Source organism: Mustelus asterias, chromosome 22, assembly GCF_964213995.1.
Source record: "Mustelus asterias chromosome 22, sMusAst1.hap1.1, whole genome shotgun sequence".
NCBI classification, from domain to species: domain Eukaryota; kingdom Metazoa; phylum Chordata; class Chondrichthyes; order Carcharhiniformes; family Triakidae; genus Mustelus; species Mustelus asterias.
In genome coordinates, this window is record NC_135822.1 from 6,260,877 (window position 1) to 6,287,918 (window position 27,042).

Below are 27,042 nucleotides of genomic sequence, written 5' to 3' on the forward strand. Positions count from 1 at the left end.
ACATGATGCACGGCAATGAGTCACCAAGGCTCCTGAGGCAGCACCTTCCAAACCCACGGCCACTGCCATCTAGAAGGACAAGGGCAGTAGATACCTGGGAATAGCACCACCTGCAAGTTCCCCTCCAAGCCACTCACCATCCTGACTTGGAAATATATCACTGTTCCTTCACTATCGCTGGGTCAAAACCCTGGACTCCCCACCCTAACAGCATGGTGGGTGTACCTACACCACACAGACTGCAGAGATTCAAGAATCCTGCTCACCACCACCTTCCCGAGGGCAATAAAGCATGGACAATAAAGAATTTGAAAAGAAAGCTCCTTTCTGCTGATCCCCTTTTCTCCACTGCCATTCCCCTCTCCTGAAGGGGCTGACCCCTTGGTGGGAAGCAGCACGACCAGAAGCATTCCTGCCCAGTGCTTACTCTTTTGGCCAATGTACGAGTGCGAATATTAATGGGATTCAGTTTCTGGAAACAATACAGCACAGTCCAGCTAGGTCCTTGAATGACATCCACAAACGCAGGCGTCAATGATCAGTAAGGGCACCAACCAACAGCAGGGGGAATGAAAGTGTGGTAACATTGCGCTTCGCAGGGACAGTAAAGATGGTAACTCTCTTCCCTAGTCCAAGCTGATAAAAACTAACTTCGCACAGAGAAGGAGCCGAATGTAGAGGGTATATTTTATGGGGTAGGCACGATGGCACAGTGGTTAGCACTGCTGCCTCACAGCACCAGGGACCCGGGTTCAATTCCTGGCTTGGGTCACTGCCTGTGTGGAGTTTACACATTCTCCCCGTGTCTGTGTGGGTTTCCTCCAGGTGGCTCCGGTTTCCTCCCACAGTCCAAAGATGCGTGGGTTAGGTGGATTGGCCATGCTAAATTGCCCCTTAGTGTCAGGGGGATTAGCAGGGTAAATACATGGGGTGACGGGGATAGGGCTTGGGTGGGATTGTCGCTGCAGCAGGCTTGATGGGCCGAATGGCCTCCCTGCTGCACTGTAGGGATTCTATGTTAAAGGAAAAGTGTTGACAGCTTTTGGTAAAGGAGGGTGAGTCTGAAGTCAGCTGGAGAAGGAAGACACAGCATCAGATTTAATGGGTTGCTTCGCTGCTGGGAATTATAGAATGTGCTCAGTCTATTGTCACAAGAACCAATGTTCTTTTTAACCTCTTTCGACACAGTACTATCTCAAGGAAAAAAAAATAAACAATGCTGCCCACAAATGTAAGTTGTATTCGCTGAAGCAGCGAGTTCTGGTAAAATGTAATACACCCCAGTATTCTTACATGTAGGATTTGTTTTTATCACTGTATTTCTGATTAGTATCTTGAATACTATTAACCACACAGGGTGCATTGAAAACACTTACCGCGGTCTATTTATAACTGCGAATGTTAGAATACAACAGGGCTTGTGTGTCATGTATTGATGCAGTACAGTGTCAAATTGTATAGTCCCGAAAGCACAGAGCCGTACCTTGAACTCCAGGTGACTGTGGTCACGACAACAAGATATTTCCTGCAGTTGCACCTTGCTTGCTACAATGCAACGTTTCTCATGTTTTATAAGGTTATTCAAAACTTTACAACTCTGCAATCTAATCTTCTGCTCTCGCTTTGCGACCTGATTAGATATTACCGATCAAAGCAGCCCATGTGTAGCATTTTAAATGCCCAAACTTGCACCTTATGTTTATTTATCAGTGTCACAAGTCGGCTTACATTAACACTGCAATGAAGTTACTGTGAAAATCCCCTAGTCGCCACTTTCCGGCACCTGTTCGGGTTACACTGAGGGAGAATTTAGCACGGCCCAATGCACCTAGCCGGCACGTCTTTCGGACTGTGGGGAGGAAACCGGAGCACCTGGGAGGAAACCCACGCAGACACGGGGAGAACGTGCAGACTCTGCACAGACGGTGACCCAAGCTGGGAATCGAACCCAGGTCCCTGGTGCTGTGAGGCAGCAGTAATCCCAGAAAAAAGATTGGAATGCATATTCTAAGCAAACTGGACTGGGGTGGGTCACAGTAAGAAGTCTCACAACACCAGGTTAGAATCCAACAGGTTTATTGGAATCGTGAGCTTTTGGAGCACTGCTCCTTCAGCAGGTGAGTCACTCACCTGATGAAGGAGCAGCACCCCAAAAGCTTTGTGCTACCAAATAAACCTGTTGGACTTTAACCTGGAATTGAGAGACTTCTTACCGTGCCCACCACTGTCCAACGCCGGCATCTCCACCTCATGGTCAACAACATAGGACCAAACCAGTGGGTTGGTTAGTGTGACTTGACACTATTAGATTGATATTCGTTGTTCTAGTGCAGAGATCTTTGCTCAGTTTGAATGAATCAAGTTTGTACATTTAAACAATAACAGAAATATTGAATGGATATCCAATGAATACACAGTGCGATATTCCAGGCCACTTAACATTCATCAAAAATTGGATAGCTGTGGAGGGGCAAGACAGTCTGGACTGAATCCCTGGTTTAAAGCTGTAGCTTCCACCTCTTTCTATGTATAATCCCACAAGAGATATGGATTTCCTGTGTCAATCAGTCAAGTTTCGCGGGACAACGAAACTTCAGCTCAAATTAAATCTTGATTTTATTTCACCATTTTTTTTCAAATGGATAAAAGGTGAGAATCATAGAATCCCGACAGTGCAGGAGGAGGCCATTCGGCCCATCGAGCCTGCACCGACAACAATCCCACCCAGACCCTATCCCCTGTAACCCCATGTATTTACCCTGCATTTACCTTGTAGTGAGCCACATTCGCGTCTCACTGGCTATCAGAGCGGTCAACAAAATTACCTGAACATCTGGGATAACATTAGAATCCGATCTAGCTATGAACTGCACATAAAAATAAATTAGACATTTCACCAAGTATCATTTATCTTGTGGGGGTGTATGTCTGAATCTAATTGTGCAAGGAAATCCAATTCACCCCCAGCCACTTAGACAGCTCCTGTCAGTCTGAGTTCCCTACCTTTTTAATTGGGAGTGGCGGAGGTTTGGAGTGAGAACGGCTCTTTGTGATTTGTCCCATGCTATTGGACTGCTCCTCTTGGTAGGACTTGATTGTAGAATAATGGACCATCGTCAAGTGCGGAGTTAGGTTACTGGACATACAATTGCAGATGTACTGGAGGTGGTAAAATACAGGGCACATTAATGCTGGTAACTTGTTAAAGTACATCACAGTTAAACATCTTGATGCAGTCTGTCCTTATGGTCACTTAAGATAAACATAATCGAATACAGGAGTTGGGAAGTCTTGTTGAAATTGTACAAGACACTGGTAAGGCCACACTTGGAATACTGTGTGCAATTCTGGTCACCCTATTATAGAAAGGATATTATTAAACTAGAAAGAGTGCAGAAAAGATTTACTAGGATGCTACCGGGACTTGATGGTTTGAATTATAGGGAGAGACTGGATAGTCTGGGACTTTTTTCTCTGGAGGGTAGAAGGCTGAGGATTGATCTTATAGAGGTCTATAAAATAATGAGGGGCACAGATCAGCAAGTCAATATCTTTTCCCAAAGGTAGGGGAGTCTAAAACTAGATGGAATGGTTTAAGGTGAGAGGGGAGAGATACAAAAGGGTCCAGAGGGGCAATTTTTTCCACACACAGGGTGGTGAGTGTCTGGGACAAGCTACCAGCGGTAGTAGTAGAGGCGGGTACAATTTTGTCTTTTAAAAAGTGTTTAGACAGTTGCACGGGTAAGATGGGTATAGTGGAATATGGGCCAAACGTGGGCAATTGGGACTAGCTTAGGGGTTTTTAAAAAAAGGGTGGCATGGACGAGTTGGGCCAAAGGGCCTATTTCCATGCTGTAAAACCTCCATAAGGTCACAAATCCAAACAAACAGTGGACTAGTAATCATCTTAAGAGTTGATATCATAGGTCTTCATAGCAAAGAACAGGTCAGATGCTAGGAATCCTGTGGTGAGTAACTCACCTCTTGACTCCCCAAATCCTGTCCACCATCTACAAGGCATGTCAGGAGTGTGTTGGAATACTCTCCACTTGCCTGGATGAGTGCAGCTCCAACACTCAAGAAGCTCAACACCATCAAGGACTAAACCATCCCCTTGAGAGGCACCTGCTCTATTATAGCGGCAGCCGTGTGTACCATCTACAAGACGCACAGCAGGAACTCACCAAGGCTCCTTAGGCAGCACCTTCCAAACCTGTGACCTCTGAGATCTAGAAGGATAAGGGCAGCAGATACATGGGGACGCCATCACCAGTTTCCCTCCAAGCCCTCACCCTCCACACCCTCCTGACTTGGAAATATACGACTGTTCCTTCAGTGTCGCTGGGTCAAAATCCTGGGCTCTCTCCCTAACAGCACTATGGGTGTACCTACACCACAATGGGACTGCAGCGATTCAAGAAAGCAGCTCACCGCCACCTTCTCAAAGGCAACTAGGGATGGGCAATAAATGCTGGGCCTCGCCAACGACGCCCACATCCTGTGAACATAAGAATGGGAAACCTATTGCTCAGAACAGTTTAGCCGAAGGCCTCTTCTTTCTGCTTCTTTCGTATTTCTGGTGTAATTTTGGTTTAAATACTCAAATATTCAAAACTTAAAAATTCCAGTTGGTGTATCTGGGAGAGAAACTCTGTTGGCAAGTTAAGCAGATTGTGGAAACAATATATTTGTTAAAGTAGTGGCAAATATCCTCCAATTACCACTCGCCATTCCTTCCACTGTGACAAGAGGTTTGTGATTTTTATCATCTGGGTGATGGTCTATAGTTGTGTGATCTACATCACACAGACCCTCACAGCGTTCACTGACACTGTTGCATGAGCACTCAGGAATGTCTCAAGCCACTATCCCGGGGTGGAATGGCCCATCCCGGGAGGGGAGGGGTGGAGTGGCGCATCCTGGGGTGCTTGGAATGGCGCATCCCGGGGGCGGTGGAATGGCGCATCCCGGGGGGAGGGGATCGAATGGCAAAACGGGACGGTACGAATTAAGGGCTCAGATTGGAATGGATGAAACTGGAATGAGGCAGGTTTCTTTTCCCAAAATCCAACTGGGTTGGATATTCCTGTTTGAGCTACGTGGCTGCATAACTCATAAACAAGCACATAGAATCCCTACAGTGCAGAAGGAGGCCATTCAGCCCATTGAGCTTGCACTTACAACAGTCCCTCCCCGGCCCTATGCCCGTAACCCCACATATTTACTCTGTTAATCCCCCTGTACACGAAGGGGCAATTTAGCATGGCCAATCTACCTAACCTGCGCATCTTTGGACTGTGGGAGGAAACCGGACAAGCACATAGGATCCCTACAGTGCAGGAGGGCCATTCAGCCCACTGAGTTTGCACTGACTCTCTGACAGAACATCTTACTCAGGCCCTATCCCCGTAACCCCATTTATTTACTCTGCTAATCCCCCTAACCTACACATCTTGGGACAATAAGGGGCAATTTCCCATAGCCAATCAACCTAACACGCACATCTTTCGGACTGTGGGAGGAAACCGGAGCACCCGGAGGAAACCCACGCAGACACGGGGAGAACATGCAAACTCCACACAGACAGCGACCCGAGGCCGGAATTGAACCCGGGTCCCTGGCGCTGTGAGGCAGCAGCGCAAACCACTGTGCCACCGTGCTACCATATTTTAAAGTTAAAATTCATTTATTAGTCACAAGCGGGTTTACATTAACATTGCAATGAAGTTACTGTGAAAATTATGTCATTCCAATCATACCAAGTTTTAAGACATGAAATATCGTGTCTCCCCCTGGTTCTGGGCTTCCCCCATGAAAGGGAACATTTTCCCAGCATCGAACGTGTCAAGCCCCTCAGCTTCCAGTAAGATGCCCTTATTTTGCAACATTCGTACTCAACTGCCGGGAGCCAATCTTCACCAACGTTCAAGACTGGAGCTCCATGAAGCCAAGTGCCTCTACTGATAGGGTTGTGCTCTGCCCCAGTGAGGGCTGAATAAATGCCCAGAACCCACTGAAGAGCACACTGGCACTGGGAACAGCACATGAGAACCAATTAAAGAGGATGGTGCATGACGTCCAAATACAGACCAAAAGGTGAAGCAGTTTACCTTAAAGCGACTGAGTGGGTAGTTCCCATAGATATATTCTTCGGCCCCATTGACCTGGAGGGTGTAGTCTTCTGGGTCTTCGATTACTTTATGTCGGAAAACAGTAGCCTTTTTCTTGACGGCCAATTTCATTAGGAGTGCAGGAGGTGCTTGGGACGAAATCTGGAAGCTGAAACTCTCCTGATGTTAAACAAAAAGCACCAGTTAGAATCAGAGAATCCCCACAGTGCAGAAGAGGCCATTCGGCCCATTGAGTGAGCGCCAACTCTCTGCCAGAGTATTTTACCCAGGCCCTCTCCCCCACTCATCCCCGTAACCCCACACATTTCCCATGGCTAATCCCATCTACCTTGGGCAGCACAGTAGTTAGCACTGCTGTCTCACAGCGCCAGGGTCCCAGGTTCAATTCTGGCCTCGGGCCACTGTCTGTGTGGAGTTTGCACGTTCTCCCCGTGTCTGCATGGGTTTCCTCCGGGTGCTCCGGTTTCCTCCCACAGCCCAAAGATGTGCGGGTTAGGTTGATTGGCCATGCTTAAATTGACTCTTAGTATCAGGGGGATTAGCAGAGTAAATATGTGGGGTGAATATAACTCCTTAGTGGACCTTGAGAAGATCTCTTGAACTGCTGCAGTCCACCTGCAGTAGGTAGACCCACTGTGCTCTTAGGAAGGGAGTTCCAAGATGTTGCCACAGCGATGGTGAAGGAACACCAATGTGGTTCCAGGTCACGATGGTACGTGACTTGTTTTATCAAGGTCATCAGCCTGAAATGTTCGCTTTCTTTCTCTCCACAGATGCCGAGTATTGCCAATATTTTATTTCTGGCCTTCACCATCTGGCTTTCTGGAATATCGAATAGAGGAATTGTAAGTTGCAGTAAATTGACAAGATATTGAGGGCTCAGGTTCAACTAGCCTGATGGTACAACCAGAACAGATAGCCACAAACTCAATCTTCCTTCTCCTCTCTCTGCTATCTGTTTAAGTGGATCTGATGCTGCTGGAAGGTTCATTAGACTGGGTCTACCTATTAAAAGTATTCACTGCTCTGAACTCCAGGTCTGTGGAGTGTAAAGGACGCTAAAGGCAGGTCTGAATGGAGTCGGGGGGGCAGAGAGGTTAGGACAGAGTCTCCCCACTGGGTATATCTACAGCTCATGACTTTGGTTTTGTTGCTGGTGTATTAGCTCAGCTGGCTGGACGGTTGGTTAGTGATGCGGAGCGACACCAACAGCGTGGGTTCAATTCCCGCACCGGCTGAGCTTATTCATGAAGGCCCCGCCTTCTCAACCTTGCCCCTCGCCTGAGCTGTGGTGGCCCTCAGGTTAAATGACCACCAGTCAGCTCTCCCCTTCAAAGGGGAAAGCAGCCTATGGTTATCTGGAACAATGGCGACTTTACCTTTCCTTCCTTCCTGGAGGGAAACAGGTGATAACTGAATTACAGACAGTTCAAGCCTCACAAACTGCCCCAGGCTAAATTCAACTCTGGATTTGTCCTTTACAGGGCTGGGGGAAATCACCCACTCACCAAAGCAAGTGATGAAGCCTTAACTTTGATCGTTCAAAAATCTCACTGTATAAAGAAGTCGGATTATATAATGTTCCACGCTTCATTTAGGACAAGTCTCTCCCCCCACCGTCCCACCCACGCCCCCCCCCCCCCCGCCCCACCCACCTGGTCTCTTTTGCACAGCTGGTGCTCACTGAAGTGAAGTTTGAGTAAAAGAAAATAATTTCCCTTTGATAGACAAGAGTGTTCAGTTAGACTGCAGTGTGGAACTGCAGTCATTAAAGAGTTAAGGCCTCACACAGCTTGTTTTTCCCCCCTTTGCGATCTGCTGTTATCCCAAAAGCAGCATTCCCACAGCTGGACAGAAGCGTGTTTTCTCTATGAGTCAATTTTCTCCCTATCTGCCGCTTCCTGAAACTGTTGACTCTGCCCGGAGGCTTCGAACACTTTCCGGTATATCTCCCGAGTGAGCATGCTACACGGGGTCAGGGCAGGGCTTTCAGTGTGAAAGCTGAATTCAAAGGGAGATCTGCAGAGTTAGAGGCTGCGATACACCAACCCCGATTCTGCCGTTTTCCAACCTACCGCCTTTCAAGTTTGGCATGTGTAGTGAGAACCAATTGTGCTCGATTGGCCTCCGCGTGATCTCAAAGAACGAGTGCCAACTGTTTACACAGCCATACAGGACAGACAGCCAACCAGTTCTGCTGTTAAGTTTAGATCCCAGATGCACACTTTACCGCAGAGCTCACAGGATAACAATCAGGAATTATAACAGCATCGAAGCTAGATTTGATTTGATTTATTATTGTCACATGTATTAACGTACAGTGAAAAGTATTGTTTCTTACGCACTATACAGACAAAGCATACCGTTCATAGAGAAGAAAACGAGAGAGTGCAGAATGTAGTGTTACAGTCATAGCTAGGGTGTAGAGAAAGATCAACTTAATGCGAGGTAGGTCCATTCAAAAGTCTGACAGCAGCAGGGAAGAAGCTGTTCTTGAGTCGGTTGGTACGTGACCTCAGACTTTTGTATCTTTTTCCCGAAGGGAGAAGGTGGAAGAGAGAATGTCCAGGGTGCGTGGGGTCCTTAATTATGCTGGCTGCTTTGCCGAGGCAGCGGGAAGTGTAGACAGAGTCAATGGATGGGAGGCTGGTTTGCGTGATGGATTGGGCTACATTCACGACCGTTTGTAGTTCCTTGTGGTCTTGGGCAGAGCAGGAGCCCATACCAAGCTGTGATACAACCAGAAAGAATGCTTTCTATGGTGCATCTGTAAAAGTTGGTGAGAGTCGTAGCTGACATGCCAAACTTCCTTGGTCTTGAGAGAAAGTAGAGGTGTTGGATGGGCTTTCTTAACTATAGTGTCGGCATGGGGGGACCAGGACAGGTTGCTGGTGATCTGGACACCTAAAAACTTGAAGCTCTCGACCCTTTCTACTTGGTCCCCGTTGATGTAGACAGGGGCATGTTGACAAACACCACTCAACCCATCATGTTTGTCAGTAGCCTCTTGCCATATTAAGGAAGCTGCAGTTACATTGCGCCCTTCACATCCTCAGAACAGGGCAGGCGATGGCCGAGTGGTATTATCACTAGACTATTATTAATCCAGAAATTTAGCAAATGTTCTGGGGACCCAGGTTCAAATCCCGCCACGGCAGATGGTGGAATTTGAATTCAATAAAAAATATCTGGAATTAAGAATCTACTGATGACCATGAAACCATTGTTGGAAAAACCCATCTGGTTCACTTATGTCCTTTAGTGAAGGAAATCTGCCGGCCTTACCCAGTCTGGCCTACATGCGACTCCAGAGCCACAGCAATGTGGTTGGCTGTCAACTGCCCTTCAAGGGCAACTAGGGATGGGCAATAAATGCTTGCCAGCCAGCGACACCCATGTCCCATGAACAAATAATAAAAAGAAATCCCAAAGTATTTCACAGCTGGTAAAGTAGTTTTGAAGTGCAGTTACTGTAGGAAATGTGACAACCAATTTGCAGAAAGGCAAGGTAGCGCTAACAGCAATGTTATCATGTCCAGTGAATCTGTTCGAGGTACTCCAGGGACAAATATTGGAGCAAGACACTGGGGGATATTACACTGCTCCTCTGGCAGATCTTTCAGTGGAATCTTTCACATCTGCCCAAGAAAGTTTCTGTTTAATGTCTCATCTGAAAAAAATGGCACCTCCAACATTGCAGCACTCCCTCAGTACTACACTGGAGGGAGTATCAGCCTAGAGTTCGTACTCATGTGTCTGGAATGGGATTTGTAGCCACAACTTCCTGCACTGCCAAAATTAATCCCATTGCCTTAATCTTTCCCTCGAGCCTTCTATTTTCCTTCACTTCAAATACTTATCCCCGTCACCCTCAAAGCGTGCAATGGTCCTTGCCTTGACCATTCTTTGGCAACCATCCAACTCAATTTTCAAGTTCGCTGACAACACCACCGTAGTGGGTTGGATCTCAAACAATGATGAGACAGAGTACAGGAATGAGATAGAGAATCTGGTGAACTGGTGCGGCAACAATAATCTCTCCCTCAATGTCAACAAAACGAAGGAGATTGTCATCGACTTTAGGAAGTGTAATGGAGAACATGCCCCTGTCTACATCAATGGGGACAAAGTAGAAAGGGCCAAGAGCGTCAAGTTTTTAGGTGTCACCAACAACCTGTCCGGTCTCCCCATGCCGACACTATAGTTAAGAAAGCCCCACCAATGCCTCTACTTTCTCAGAAGACTAAGGAAATTTGGCATGTCAGCTATGACTCTCACCAACTTTACAGATGCACCATAGAAAGCATTCTTTCTGGTTGTATCACAGCTTGGTATGGCTCCTGCTCTGCCCAAGACCGTAAGGAACTACAAACGGTCGTGAATGTAGCCCAATCCATCACGCAAACCATCCTCCCATCCATTGACTCTGTCTACACTTCCCGCTGCCTCAGCAAAGCAGCCAGCATAATTAGGGACCCCATGCACCCCGGATATTCTCTCTTCCACCTTCTTCCTTCGGGAAAAAGATACAAAAGTCTGAGGTCACGTACCAACCGACTCAAGAACAGCTTCTTCCCTGCTGCTGTCAGACTTTTGAATGGACTTACCTTGCATTAAGTTGACCTTTCTCTACACCCTAGCTATGACTGTAACACTACATTCTGCACTCTCATTTCCTTCTCTACGAGCGGTATGCTTTGTTTGTATAGCGCGCAAGAAACAATACATGTGACATGAGTTAATACATGTGACAATAATAAATCAAATCAAATCAAAAATTCTGTGGGCGCCATGGTGGCACAGTGGTTCGCACTGCTGCCTGATAGCACCAAGGACACAGGTTCAATACTGACCAAAGGTGACTGTCTGTGTGGAGCTTGCACATTCTCCCCGTGTCTGCGTGGGTTTCCTCCGGCTGCTCCGGTTTCCTCCCACACTCCAAAGATGTGCAGGTTAGGTTGATTGGGCTATGCTAAATCGCCCCTTATTGTCCCAAGATGTGTTAGGTTAGGGGGACTAGCAGGCTAAATACATGGGGTTATGGAGACAGAGCCTGAGTAAAATGCTCTGTCAGAGAGTCAGTGCAAACTCAATGGACCGAATGGCCTCCTTCTGCGCTTTAGGGATTCTATGACATAATCTGCATTCCTCCAACCTTCTGCATAATTTCTCCTTTTATCATAGCCTTAACTGCCTCCCTAATTGGATGATGTAGCCTTTCCGTATTTATCCCAATGTTCAGGGTCATTTATCAAATCCCAAGCCTGGGGTTCATAGGTCAAGTGAAAATGCCTTCCTGTCGCCCTTGCAGACATGAGCCAGTTAAAACCCAACTGGAAATCAAACCTCAAGTTCCATCTGTCTTGTTCAACTATGCTCTGCTTTTGCCAATCGTATCATCACGAAATTCTGGGTAATAGGTTTTGGTGCAAGGTTGAGTGGTGGGTCTTTATTCAGCACTGAACGATGATTGAAGGCTTTTAGAATCACTAATGATTGTATGGGACAGGTAGGTGACTATCCCACACCCATATTAATCCAGCGTCACGCTGTTTCTAGGCCAGTTAAACCTCCCGACCACGACTCTGACATTCCACGTGGTAACTCTTTAATAAGATGTGAATTTCAAACTAAAGGTTTTGATGAAGGAAGATTACATTTCAAACCTCAACCAACATGTAGATGTTTGGGTGAAAACAGAAAGTGCTGGAAATACTCAGTGGCCCTGTCCACAGCTGTAGGGAGAGGAACAATGGAGTTATCATTTCAAGCCGTGACCTTTCTGATGACCTGTGCCCCCCCCCCCCCCCCCCGCCCCCTCACTACTTCTCAGACCTGACAGTTATTCTGTTTTTTATTTCAGATTTCCAGCATCTGCTTTTGGATGTATTTTTGGAATAAAATGGCTTCCTCGACATGAATTATTTAAATATCCTGCAGATGTTCTTAGAGGAACCCAGAGGAAACCCATGCAGACACGGGAAGAGCGTGCAAACTCCACAGTCACCCAAGGCCAGTATCGAACCTGGGTCCCTGGTGCTATCAGCTACACTCCAAACAGGCAATAATCACTCCTCTGGGACTGACCTGGCTGAGGCCTGGGGGCTTTTCACTATTCCTAAAGCTTGGAATTTGACATTTGTTTTGCAGTTGTTTCAATGCGGACTAGAAGAACCAGTAAATGTAGAAACTAGAAGTAGGAGGAGGCCATTCGGCCCTTTGAGTCTTCTCCACCATTCATTTTGATCATGGCCGATCCTCGAATTCAATATCTTGACTTCCACCACCCCCTCCCTCCCCCCCATTTCCTTTGATCCCTTTAGCCCCAAGAGCCAAATCTAATTTCTTCTTGAAATCGCACAATGGGCGGAATTTTCCCGTCCCGCCTGCCACAGGAATCATAGTGGGAGGGACACGGATCGTGCAAGGGTCCGTTGACCTCAGGCGGGATTTTCCTGTCTTGGCGCGAGTGCGGCTGAAAATCCTGCCCAATGCCTTTGACCTCAATGACTTTCTGTGGTAGTGAATTCCACACATTCACCGTCCTCTGGGTGAAGAAATTTCTCCTCACCTCAGTTCTAAAAGGTTTACCCCTTATCCTCAAACTATGACCCCCCCCCTCCCCCCTCCAGTTCTGGGTTCCCCCGCCATTGGGAACATTCTTTCTGAACCTAACCCTGTTAGAATTTTATACGTTTCTATTAGTAAGAAAGCTTTGCGTACTCACTTCCGTGTACTGAAATTTCACATTTATGACAATGTTTCGATTACTCTGCTTCCTGGTAATGCTGTTATCCGACATTTCTGGGATTGGCTCCAGATCCCGCGGAAAGCTGTATTCCATCCACTGCCGCCATGACAATCGTTGCCTCTCTTCCGCCTTCTCCTCACAAAACTGCCGCATACTCCCTCGAAACTCGTTCACCTCGGAGTCGGGAACGCTGTCAAACTCGTGAAGACCTGAAATGAAGAGCACATTGTTCCTCTCAAATCGTTTTCTCCAAACTCTGTGGAAACCAAGAGATATTGCCGTCCTGTTGTCCGAGGGTATGACGGAAGGTCTTTTAGTAGTGTGAATATGTGTGTATATATTTTGGGCGGCGAGAGGCAGAGCGCTGGCAGTAGAATCTTCTGGTCCTGCCACTGACAATGGGACTTCCCATTGAACGCACCCCCCCCTCCCCCACGGCTGGGAAACCCGCGGCAGGGGCGTATCATCGGTAAGACGGTAAGACCCCAGCAGCGTGAATGGCAGCAAGATTTGAACGGTTATACATAAATTATGCACACAAGCACCAAACCAGTTTCAGTAATGGCGAAGATAACGACTACCACTCATGGTCATAAAAACCCATCTCATTCACTAATAGGGAAGGAAATCTGCCGTCCTTACCTGGTCTGGCCTACATGTGACTCCAGACCCACAGCAACAGAATATCACTATCATGAACTGATGCAGTGCTTTAAAAACTAGTTTTTTAATTGTTTTAACATATATTCCTTGATATATCCAAGAATGTTAACATTGTAAAGTTTGATTAGTACATCTGCAAATGGATTTATCACAAAACAGCATCTTAATATCACAATGTCAACCTGTGTCACCCAATTTTAACTTCATAAAAATTACTTCTAAAAAAAACACTAAAATCTATTTTCTAGATAAATTAAGGTGCAGCCATTAGCAAATTTTTAGAATTCATCGAAAACCTGTTGTAAGGTATGTGCGTAATTGAGTGGGTCTTACTAAGGTGTTCATAGTCTTGGGTAGTGTCATACAGCTCAGAAAAGGCCCTTCTGCCCATCGAGTCTGCACCGACAATAACCATAAGACCATAAGACATAGGAGCGGAAGTAAGGCCATTCGGCCCATCGAGTCCACTCCACCATTCAATCATGGTTGATTTCAACTCCATTTACCCGCTCTCTCCCCATAGCCCTTAATTCCTCGAGAAATCAAGAATTTATCAATTTCTGTCTTGAAGACGCTCAACGTCTCGGCCTCCACAGCCCTCTGTGGCAATGAATTCCACAGACCCACCACTCTCTGGCTGAAGAAATTTCTCCTCATCTCTGTTCTAAAGTGACTCCCTTTTATTCTAAGGCTGTGCCCCCGCGTCCTAGTCTCCCCTGTTAATGGAAACAACTTCCCTACGTCCATCCTATCTAAGCCGTTCATTATCTTGTAAGTTTCTATCAGATCTCCCCTCAACCTCCTAAACTCCAATGAATATAATCCCACGATCCTCAGACGTTCATCGTATGTCAGGCCTACCATTCCTGGGATCATCCGTGTGAATCTCCGCTGGACCCGCTCCAGTGCCAGTATGTCCTTCCTGAGGTGTGGGGCCCAAAATTGCTCACAGTACTCCAAATGGGGCCTAACCAGTGCTTTATAAAGCCTCAGAAGTACATCCCTGCTTTTGTATTCCAAGCCTCTTGAGATAAATGACAACATTACATTTGCTTTCTTAATTACGGACTCAACCTGCAAGTTTACCTTTAGAGAATCCTGGACTAGGACTCCCAAGTCCCTTTGCACTTTAGCATTATGAATTTTGTCACCGTTTAGAAAATAACATATAAATAACCATCACTAAAGTTTCACTAATCTCATTTTCCAGCCCTTGTTCCGTATCCTTAAATGCTGTGATGCTTCAAGTGCTCATCCGAATACTTTTTAATTGTTGCAAGATTTCCGGCCTCCATTACCTTTCCAGGCAGTGCATTCCAGAGTTCCATAGTTCAATGGTAAGTATTCATTAACTACTAGAAACTATATACATGGGTACAGTAAAGGTCCGAGCTCGGAGCTGTCTCCATGCTTGCTTCGACACACAGCTCTGTCCAACGCTACACTGACTCCTCGGTGCGGGTCATGTCTTCTCTGACATCACCACATGGGCAGTGCTGCACTCAGTCCCACATTAACCCTTTATGTGCCAGACCCTTAAGCTCCAAAACATTTCAAGATGCAATTATTGGTCTCCTTACAACCAGGGTCATTTTTGGAAACCTCCAAATGAACGCAATTAGCGAAACCCTCCCATTGGGGGTTAATTGACTCTGGGTGTGTCGTCGGTTTTGTGGGTGGGGCCTGATTTTTAGCACGATGGGTTTTTAAAAACAGGACAAAACATTGTGTAACCTTTTTGATTTGTTATTGTCCCATGTGTTAACATACAATGAAAAGTATTGTTTCTTGCGCGCTATACAGACAAAGCATACCGTTCATAGAGAAGGAAAGGAGAGAGTGCAGAATGTAGTGTTACAGTCATAGCTCGGGTGTAGGGAAAGATCAACTTAATATAAGGTAGGTCCATTCAAAAGTCTGACAGCAGCAGGGAAGAAGCTGTTCTTGAGTCGGTTGGTACGTGACCTCAGACTTTTGTATCTTTTTCCCGAAGGAAGAAGGTGGAAGAGAGAATGTCCGGGGTGCGTGGGGTCCTTAATTATGCTGCCTGCTTTGCCGAGGCAGCGGGAAGTGTAGACAGAGTCAGTGGATTGGAGACTGGTTTGAAGTTTTAGAAGCATAGAACGAGGGTAAAGGAAAGAATTAGAAGGTGTGCTGGGCACAGCTTGCAAGAAGTCAGCACACAGGACATCTTTCAGATGAGATAAACCTGTCTGCCCTCTCACTGTTACTTGTACCACGTTACACAGTTGTTTAGTGTCTCATGGAGAGGTCTGGTCAAGTTGCCCTGAAGCCAATTTGTACTGAAAATACTGGGAGCATTTGCACAAATTAATTTTTTAAAATGCGCTATACAGTGCTTTTTCACAACTCCTGGATGTCTCAAACCCCATTCGAGCCAATTAAGTACTTTTTGCAGTGTGCACAGTAAGAAGTCTCACAACACCAGGTTGTGAGGCTATGCCCAGCCCAGTCCAACGCTGGCATCTCCACATCATGGCTACTTTTTGAAGAGTAGTCATTGTTGTAAAGTTGGAAATGTGGCAGCCAATTTGTACACAGCAAGCTTCCACAAACAGCAATGTGTTAATGATCACCATATTTATTTCCTGAGAGTCTGGTTGAGGGATAAATATTGGCCAGGCCACTGAAAACCACCCCACAGCTCAATGCCGCAGGATCTTGAAAGGTCACCGAAAGGGCAAAAGGATCTCAATCCTTTCTGAGAGACGGCATCTAAACGATACAGCATTCCCGCAAGCCCTGGAGTGGGACTTGAACCTACAACATTCTGACTCAAGAAACAAGAGTGCTACCAACTGAGCCACAGCTGCCATTATCAGTTATACCAATGCTGGAGGAAATAAGCCCAAAAAAGCAGCAATCCAATTGGACAATCCAGGCCACAGTTTGTCAGTCAGAGAATGTGATAGAAAGAACCGTGTATTACCAGCATTCTCTGGTTTCAGATTTCCAGCTTTTTAACAATAAAACTGGCAAAAAAGTTAATCTAATGTGTTATTATTTCTAAGATGTTCTAGAATCCCTACAGTGCAGAGGAGGCCATTCAGCCCATTGGATCCACACCGAATCTCTGACAGAGCATCCCACCCAGGCCTCATTCCCGTAACTCCACGTATTTACCCTGCCAATCTGCACTAAGTTGATCTTTCTCTACACCCGAGCTATGACTGTAACACTGCATTCTGCACTCTCCTTTCCTTCTCTATGAATGGTATGCTTTGTCTGTATAGCGAGCAAGAAACAATACTTTTCACTGTATACTAATACATGTGACAACAATAAATCAAATCAAACATAACCTACACATCTTTGGACAATAAGGGGCAATTTAGCATGGCCAATCCATCTAACCTGCACAACTTTGGAGGGAAACTGGAGGAAACCCATGCAGACATGGGGAGAACGTGCAGACTCTGCACAGATAGTCACCCAAGGCAGCAATCGAACCTAGGTCCCTGGCGCTGTGAGGTATCAGTGCTAACCACTGTGCTACAGTGTTGCGCTGTTAAAAAAAATTCAAAAATATACTTCTCAGTTCACTAGATCCCTATAACGTTTTAATGGGCGGCACAGTGGTCAGCACTGCTGCCTTATTGCGCCAGGGACCCGGGTTCGATTCCCGGCTTGGGTCACTGTCTGTGTGGAGTTTGCACGTTCTCCCCGTGGGTTTCCTCCCACAGTCTGAAAGATGTGCTGGTTAGGTGCATTGACCCGAACAGGCGCCTAAGTGTGGCAACTAGGGGAATTTCACAGTAACTTCATTGTAGTGTTAATGTAAGCCTTACTTGTGACTAATAAACAAAACTTGAAACTTTAAATGTAAAATTATTTCTTAATGATTAAAATTGAAAGGTACTGTTTTTGGAATTCTATATTATTCCTTAAGAACCAGCATCAGGAATTCTGCCACATTTCCCACTAATTCCCTGAATACTTTGGCCTGTACGGCCAAGTGAAGATAATGACACTCTCAGCCTCTCCAGTGTCCCGCGCATCTCCAGGCTTCTGAGGTCAAGATTTTTCTGTGTTAAGAACTTCACTGGAATGTTTTTTTTTTCTCTTGGGACTATTCCCATCTCTCAATGTCAAAAAACAAGTCCCAGAAAGCTGCTCCCTGCCCGGGACCCCTCCCTCTCCCACAAAAATCACACCCATGCTCCTCACCGCTCTGCGGAGAATTCCTCGAGTTTTAATTGGCTGCACATTCCGGCTGCTAGGTTACCAGTGAACATTCCGGTTGGTTTTGTGTTGCAATCGACAACAGGGAACTGAACTAACAATTCCCTTTCCCAGCACTGCGGAATCACAGCCACAATTCCGCCGATTACAATTTACCAATCACCCGAGGCCACCTGATTAGATTCACACCCACAGCAATATTCATAAATATCGACAGACTCACAAACAAAGAACAAAGAACAATACAGCACAGGAACAGGCCCTTCGGCCCTCCAAGCCCGCGCCGCTCCCTGGTCCAAACTAGACCATTCTTTTGTATCCCTCCATTCCCACTCCGTTCATATGGCTATCTAGATAAGTCTTAAACGTTCCCAGTGTGTCCTCCACCACCTTGCCCGGCAGCGCATTCCAGGCCCCCACCACCCTCTGTGTAAAATATGTCCTTCTGATATCTGTGTTAAACCTCCCCCCCTTCACCTTGAACCTATGACCCCTCGTGAACGTCACCACCGACCTGGGGAAAAGCCTCCCACCGTTCACCCTATCTATGCCTGTCATAATTTTATACACCTCTATTAAGTCTCCCCTCATCCTCCGTCTTTCCAGGGAGAACAACCCCAGTTTACCCAATCTCTCCTCATAACTAAGCCCCTCCATACCAGGCAACATCCTGGTAAACCTCCTCTGTACTCTCTCCAATGCCTCCACGTCTTTCTGGTAGTGTGGCGACCAGAACTGGACGCAGTATTCCAAATGCGGCCGAACCAACGTTCTATACATCTGCAACATCAGACCCCAACTTTTATACTCTATGCCCCGTCCTATAAAGGCAAGCATGCCATATGACTTCTTCACCACCCTCTCCACCTGTGACATCACCTTCAAGGATCTGTGGACTTGCACACCCAGGTCCCTCTGCTTTTCTACACCCTTTATGGTTCTGCCATTTATCGTATAGTTCCTCCCTACATTATTTCTACCAAAATGCATCACTTTGCATTTATCTGGATTGAACTCCATCTGCCATTTCTTTGCCCAAATTTCCAGCCTTCTGTAGCTTCTGACAATGCTCCTCACTATCTGCAAGTCTTAATAATCTGCAACACTTAATAATTTCCAAAAAGCTATCCTCCCTGATTATTGGGGATTTTCACAATAACTTCATTGCAGTGTAAGCCTACTTGCGACACAAATAAATAAACCATTAAAAGTGAGTGAGAGGTGTGGATTGATTGTTGCAAAGTTGTCAGAGTCCCAGATAACCAAAGGCTGACTGGTGGTGATTTAATCCGAAGATCACCACACCTCAGGTAAGTTGAGAAGGTCCATGAATAACCTCAGCTGGTACGGAAATTGAACCCACGCTGTTGGCATCGCTCTGCTTCACCAACTAGCCCTCCAGCCGTCTGAGCTAACCAACTCCCCACTGATTGCTGTATTCTCCATTTGGGTTACAAGTTGCAGTTGCCTCTTAAACAGAGCTCTCAGAAGTAGTTGACGATGAATAGCATCAGGCATCTCTGAGAATAGACCTTTCATAGTAAGCCCAGTAAAGTGATTCATTGGGGATGTAGCAGGATTGGGGGTCATTTCTTTTCTTCCTGGGGTTTGGGCAGTGCTGCCAAAGCTGCATTCAGTGCCCATCCTTAGCTGGGCTGAGAAGGCAGGATTGGACCAGTAGGCCTGAACTTCCATAGCTGTAGTGATGCTGTTCCCATGACGATAATGACATTTTCCACATGCCACTATAAGAGGCCTCACGGCTCCAGAGACCTGGGTTCGATTCCCGGCTTGGGTCACTGTCTGTGTGGAGTTTGCACATTCTCCCCATGCCTGAGTGGGTTTCCTCCGGGTGCTCCGGTTTCCTCCCACAGTCCAAAGATGTTCAAGTTAGGTTGATTGGCCATGCTAAATTGCCCATAGGGTCAGGGGCATTAGCAGGTTAAATACGTGGGGTTATGGGGATAGGGCCTGGGTGGGATTGCTATCGGTGCAGACTTGATGGGCCGAATGGCCTCCTTCTACACTAAGATTCTATAAGGCACACATGACGATGCTGTCCCTTTTCAGGTGGGATTCTGCGATGCTTTGGCTCGCTTGAGAGAGAAGCAAAGGAATATATAGGGACAGGAAAGACGACTTTCCTTCAGTCTATGTACTCAACAGGTCATAAAAGCGTAACAAATAGGGTCAGGAGTCGGCCATTCAGCCCATCGAGCTTGCTCTCCCATTTGAGAAGACCATGGCTGATCTCATTGTGGCTTTGACTCCAATTTCCTGTCCCCCCCGCCCCCCCCAACCCCGGCCAATGACCCCCGGTTCCCTTGACAATCAAAGATCTGCCTGGCTCAGCCTCAAACATATTCAATGATTCAGCCTCCGCTGCTCACTCTGCAAGAGAATTCCAAACATTAACCAACTCCTTGGAAATGCAGAAGAACTAGGAGCAGGAGTAGGCCATCTGGCCCCTCGAGCCTGCTCCACCATTCAATAAGGTCATGGCTGATCTTTTCATGGACTCAGCTCCACTTACCCGCCCGCTCACCATAACCCTTAATTCCTTTACTGTTCAAAAATGTATCTATCCTTGCCTTAAAAACATTCAATGAGGTAGCTTCAGCTGCTTCACTGGGCAGGAAATTGCACAGATTGTCAACCCTTTAGGTGAAGAAGTTCCTCCTCAACTCAGTCCTAAATCTGCTTCCCTTTATTTTGAGGCCATGCCCCCGAGTTCTAGTTTCACCCGCCAGTGGAAACAGCCACCAACAAATTCCTCTGCGCCTCCATCTTAAAACGGGAGGCGATAGTTTACTAAGATTACGGTTACACGGATGGGTGTGAAGTGTGTCCACTGTGGTGATGTACGCCTCGCAGTCACGAAGATGGTAAGGGGCAACTGTGGAAGCCAAATCCATCAAAACCCAAACACCATCAGGAGGAGATAAGGAGTTTTAAACGGTCAATTTATTGCATTAGTGAGAAACATTTGCATTTGTTGACATTTTTAAATACAGTCAGTGCAGACTTCCTGAAAGTTTATAGCGCGCGTGCAGAGTCACAAACATTGATTGAATCAGTTGCGCTTGTGGGTCTTACCTTTTCCGATCAGAAGGCTGATCTGGGAGTTAATGAGCTTTTCTGCCCGGTCTCCTTCCCTTGCCACAAGTTTCAGGATAGGAAGGAACGGCCGCACGTCACAGAGGCGCCGATGTTCATCTTCCAGCTCCTCCTGCTCCGCTGTGTGGTTGATGCAGGTGAAGACATAGGCTTCGGGTTCATTTAGGGTGTGGAAAAGGGGTTGGTGTTGAGCTTGCTGCCAAAGCAACTACAAAAGGAGGAGATGACACTTATTACTTCAGTGAAGATCTTGTAAGGGAAAATAAGATTGCGTGAGGAGGTGACAAGAGCAAACCAACCCTTCCCGAAAACTCCCATCGGTTCAGGTAACTCCTCTGTAAAAGGAACCTATTGGTGGAGGAAGCTGTAATGACTTTAATCAGGCAAGTGAGGTGGGCCTCTTAGAATATGAACCCCCTGATTAAGGGCCCTGATGTTTGTAGATTGAGGTGTATTTAGAAGGCAATGCCCTGGAAAACTATAATCAACAATGAACCCTTTCTAAATAGAAGATAGTAGTTGAAGGTTATTGATAAATGGATGGCGTTAGCCATTGGTAATGTATCTTTTATTTTTGTATTTTGAATATTTGCAACTGTTTTCGTAATAACGTATTTGTAACAAACAAAAGAACTCCCTGGTTAAGGGCCAAATTGATGGGCCAATTAGGGAGCCTCTTGCTTTGTATTTAACCAGGCGTGTCAGTTCCTCTGGGACTCCGAGTGTAGACTGCAAACTGAAAGCACTCTGTACGCTCTTGTCAGACTTGTAAATAAAGGGATTTTGGTGAAGGGACTTCTGCCTCCGAGGACTTATTACCTAACAATGCTGTGATCAAAAATTCATTCACTGTTGTGATTCGATCAACTCTTAAAAGGACAGAGAAATCTCTCTAGCACGTTGCACCTTCTTGCTCATTGCGCTCGGAGTACGTTTGTGGATCAACTTATCAACAAGATAAAAATCAGATAGACGGCGGATAAGCAGCGGATGCAGATTTGAGATGATTGCCCAAAATAACCAGGGGTGATGCGGAGAATTTTTAAAAATTAAACACAAATGAGAAGTTCTGATTTGGATTGCATTAATTGCCAGAGTGATGGAAGCAGATTAAATCAGAACTTTCAAAAGGGAATTGGAAATATATTGAAGGGAATACCACGTGGGGGTGTGGGGAAAGAGCACAGAGAGATGGATAGGATTGCTCTGTCAAAGAAGAGGCATGATGGGCTGAACGACCATATTCTGTGCCGTAAGATGCAAACGATTTCTGTAACCTGGTTCCTTTCCAATCTAGTATGAATGGAGTGCTAGACCAGTGATGGGCAACCTCGGCTAGTGAGTGGGCCGCATGAGTGGCCCTCCTTCATCTCAGTGGGCCACAAGATTGAAATCGGGCTTGTTCACTAACTATGATGCCATGGATAAGATTCAATACATTTAACCCACGCCAAATATTTCACAGTGAGTTATAGAAAATGCTGAATCATTCATACATTAGCACAACTATCATCAGCTTAGGATAGCACGGTGGCACAGTGGCTAGCACGACTGCCTCACAACACTGGGGCCCTGGGTTCGATTCCCGGCTCGGGTCACTGTCTGTGTGCAGTTTGCACGTTCCCTCCGTGTCTGTGTGGGTTTCCTCCGGGTGCTCCGGTTTCCTCCCACACTCTGAAATGGCATTGGCCGTGCTAAGTTCTCCCTCAGTGTACCCGAACAGGTGCCGGAGTGTGGCGGCTGGGGGATTTTCTCAGTAACTTCCTTCCAGTGTTAATGTCAGCCTACTTGTGACAAATAAATAAAAAGAGGTCAGATTATCTACTGATAAGAGGTCAGATTGTCTACTCAACTGGAGAGTACTGCTTCGAATCAGAGAGCAGGGCTGAACATTCGTTGTGTGACTTTATTCGGAGAAGAACATTTGTAAAATGCAAAATTTTTAAGAGTTTGAAGAAAGTAAAATAAAACCATCTGTTCTTTCCCTGAGGAAAAGCTACAACTGCCGCCAGTAGTGAGAGCACGCTGTCAGCAGCTAACTTGCTCTGACAATAATGAATATATTTAGATTTAGAAACAAGAATTAATACCAACAGAAAGCACATAAACATGGGAATCTGAAACTTTGATAAAAGCTTGGAAGGCTAGCAATTTCTTCCCAAGATTCTTTTTAACCCTTTTTTGCTACATTCTCCTTCTGAAGAATGACAATATTCTGTTGAGTTTACAGACGTAATGTGTGGAATCCTTGCCCAAAACATTGGATGGGAAGGGAACTTCTATCCAAGTCATTTACAGTCAGCAATGTGGCAATATCTGCAACGTTTGAGAAATATTGAGATAACTGGCAAGAAGTTATTAAGCAAAGCCATCGCGGTCAGTGAACCTGCAACCAATCAACTTCCCTTTGGAGAATCTTACAACACAGATACAGGCCATTCGGCCCATTCTGCATGTGCTAGCTCTTTGAAGGAGTCATCCAATTGGTTACACTGCCCTCCTCTTTGCCCATACAGGGGCAAGCGCCGCCTCAGAAAACCACTGGCCACCGTGACTTCAGTGTCAGGTATTCGTAGCCTGGAATTCCCTCTGGCCCTTTCCAATTATTTATCCAGTTCTTTACTGAAAGCCACCAGTGAAACTGCTTTCGCTGCCCATCATAAGAAATTGCTTCAGGAGAAAGAAATCCTTGCTTTGTGGAAGGAGTCAGCTCAGCTGGATGAGCCAGGACAGTCTGGCTAAAGCTTACTTGTGCTTAATAATTTGACATTATCTACTGACTTGTATGAACTTTACTAACAGCACGATGAGTACGAGGACGATTAATATTACACGCTGATCGCTCATGATGTTGCTCACATCAAATCAATCGAAGGCTTTTCCAGGGCTGTCGAAGTCTATCGTGTGCTGTGGACAGTATGAGGTTAAGGTGTTTATTCTAAGGCCACAACTTCAGATTTGCTGCACATCAGAGGTCAACGGCAGGTTAGGCAAATGTTGAGGTTTAAGAGCGGCTATTGATGGAGACTAATCGGGCTATCTCTTGTTTACTTCATTAGAACTCCTGCCCCAGTTTAAAGTTTATTTATTAGTCACAAGTAGGCTTACATTAACACTGCAATGAAGTTACTGTGAAAATCCCCTAGTCGCCACACTCCGGCGCCTGTTCGGGTACACTGAGGGAGAATTTAGCATGGCCAATGCACCCTAACCAGCACGTCTTTCAGACTGTGGGAGAAAACCGGAGCACCCGGAGGAAACCCACGCAGACACGGGGAGAACGTGCAGACTCTGCACAGACAATGATCCGAGGCCGGAATCTATCCCGGGCTCCCTGGGGTTGTAAGGCAGCAGTGTTAACCACTGTGCTACTGTGCCACTATCTTTGACTCAGAATAGATTACAGCCAAGATCCTCTACAATGTGCATAAGACAAGAAAATTGTGGAAAAAATCCTCAAAACATTGATGGTTAATAAGATAGTGAACATTAAAGAGAAAATGTAATAAGCTGTTGAAAATTCAGAAAAATGACAGTGAAAGATGGCTTTCAAAGGTCAAGAAAATGCTAACAAAGGGGACAGGATCAACATTGGAAGGATAAAGGGGAAAAAAGAAATGTGTTAACCATAGAATCCCTACAGTGCAGGAGGAGGCCATTCGGCCCATCGAGTCTGCACCGACCACAATCCCACCCAGGCTCTATTCCCGTAACCCCACACATTTACCCTACTAACCCCCCTGGCACTAGGGGCAATTTAGCATGGCCAATCAACCTAACCTGCACATCTTTGGAGTGTGGGAGGAAACCCACGCAGACACGGGGAGAACGTGCAAACTCCACACAGTGACCAAGGCCGGAATCGAACCCGGGTCCCTGGCGCTGTGAGGCAGCAGTGCTAACCACTGTGCCGCCCTTCACTGTGTTTCTTTTTGACATTCTTCTTGGACATTTTAAGACAGCACATTCTCGCGACCGGCAATGTTTTATTGATTTACCTTTTTGATGTAGTTGATTGTGGAACTGCGCGGCACAAAGAAGTTTAAGTAAATCCCCGTCGGCAACAGGAATTCAACCTCCACATCTGGACTCTCATCCTCACTCCAGAAGTCCTGGTGGTAATGGATTCCTGGAGGCATGATAGCCAATCTTCAGCTGCAATTTCCCCTGAAACACAAAGGGATAAATTGGATTTTGAAACATGGGCAGAACATTGCTTCGCCGTAGCAGGGTCCCCGCGTTAGCTCGGGAAATGATTGAAATTGATTCAAGCTGTACCAGCGAACGGCACGGCTATTAAGTTTATGGATTTCAGATCCGGATCAGGTATTTTATGTGGATCCAGAAATCAACTGGAGAGAGGAGAGGCAATGGTAAATTTCCCAGGAACATTACAGAAAAAGCACATTCTTAATCTCGGATGAGTTGTCACAAGGATGAAACAATTCTGCAGTATGCCACTATCTACTCATTCACCACTCTCTAGGCTAGCAATCCAGAGATCCAGCGTAAGGTGCTGGGGACCCGGGTTCAAATCCCACCGTGGCAGATGGTGAAATTTGAACTCAATAAAAATCTGGAATTAAAAGTCCAATGATGACCACAAAACCATTGTTGATTGTCGTAAAATTCCATCTTGTTCATTAATGTCCTCCAGGGAAGGAAATCCTCCGTCCTCACCTCGTGTGACCCACATGTGACTCCAGATCCACAGCAATGTGGTTGACTCTTAAATGCCATCAGCGATGGGCAATAAATGGTGGCCCAGTCAGCAACATCCACATCCCATGAATGAATTTTAAAAATCTTGGTGTCAGGAAGAAGTAGGGGGAAATGAGTGAACGTTTGTTTAAAACATAGAAACTAGAAACAGGAGCCTGCTCCGCCATTCATTATGATGATGGCTGATCATCAAATTCAATACCCTGATCCCCCCCTTCCCCCCCCATATCCCTTGATCCCTTTAGCCCCAAGAGCTATATCTAATTTCTTCTTGAAATCACACAATATTTTGGCCTCAACTACATTCTGTGGTAGTGAATTCCACACATTCACCACCCTCTGGGTGAAGAAAGTTCTCCTCACCTCAGTTCTAAAAGCTTTACCCCTTATCCTCAAACTATGACCCCTAATTCCAGACTCCCCCCTCGACCATCGGGAACATTCTTTCTGAATCTACCCTGTCTAATCCTGTTCGAATTTTGTAAGTTTCTATGAGATCCCCTCTCACTCTTCTAAACTCCAATGAATACAATCGTAACCGACTTAGTCTCTCCTCATATGACAGACCTGCCATCCCAGGCAGTTAACAACTTCCAATAGACACCCTGTTCAACAGAAAGTTGATGCAGATGTACAAACAGCACTCACATTGCTGTTCAAGTGCATTAAAAGTGCACCCTTCACCAATTAGAATTTGTGTTCCTTTTATATCCCCCTTTGAGGCATTCATCATGCCTCTGTCTGCTTTACATCCCAATGATTTTCAGTTGATCAAGTTCATTAGGCAAATGTTATGTAATATATAAATATATTATATATTTTTATATATATATATATATATATATACTGGCATGATCCAGAAACTCAGCTAATGTTCTGGGGACACGGGTTCGAATCGCGCCACAGCAGATGGCGGAATTTGAATCCAATATCTGGAATTAAGAATCTACTGATGACCATGAAACCATTGTCGATTGTCAGAAAAACACATCTGGTTCACTGATGTCCTTCAGGGAAGGAAATCTGCCATCCTTACCTGGTCTGGCCTACATGTGACTCCAGAGCCACAGCAATGTGATTGACTATCAACTGCTTGCCAAGGGCAAACTAGGGATGGGCAATAAATGTTGGCCAGCCAGCGATGCCCATGTCCCATGAATGAATTAAAATATATATATATTTATTTCCCCTCTGTCAAGGGAGAGTAAGCACATTCTTTCAAAGAACAAAGAACAATACAGCACAGGAACAGGCCCTTCGGCCCTCCAAGCCCGCGCCGCTCCCTGGTCCAAACTAGACCATTCTTTTGTATCCCTCCATTCCCACTCCATTCATGTGGCTATCTAGACAAGTCTTAAACGTTCCCAGTGTGTCCGCCTCCACCACCCTGCCTGGCAGCGCATTCCAGGCCCCCACCACCCTCTGTGTAAAATACGTCCTTCTGATATCCGTGTT

General features: G+C 46.0%; 1 protein-coding gene across 5 annotated transcripts in view; it reads right to left on the reverse strand.

Annotated features, from left to right (window-relative positions):
• The window catches only part of pik3cd (phosphatidylinositol-4,5-bisphosphate 3-kinase, catalytic subunit delta), a 236,768-nt gene that overhangs the window by 79,986 nt on the left and 129,740 nt on the right, over positions 1-27,042 (reverse strand). For all 5 annotated transcript variants that reach the window (XM_078238707.1, XM_078238706.1, XM_078238708.1 and 2 more), the window contains 5 exons: positions 24,864-25,032; positions 20,845-21,073; positions 12,859-13,091; positions 6,111-6,290; positions 3,004-3,159 (listed from right to left, as the gene is read on the reverse strand). In XM_078238707.1, coding sequence (XP_078094833.1) covers positions 3,004-3,159; positions 6,111-6,290; positions 12,859-13,091; positions 20,845-21,073; positions 24,864-25,004 — 939 coding nt within the window. In that variant the 5' untranslated portion in view covers positions 25,005-25,032. The remainder of the gene's footprint in view (positions 1-3,003; positions 3,160-6,110; positions 6,291-12,858; positions 13,092-20,844; positions 21,074-24,863; positions 25,033-27,042) is intronic.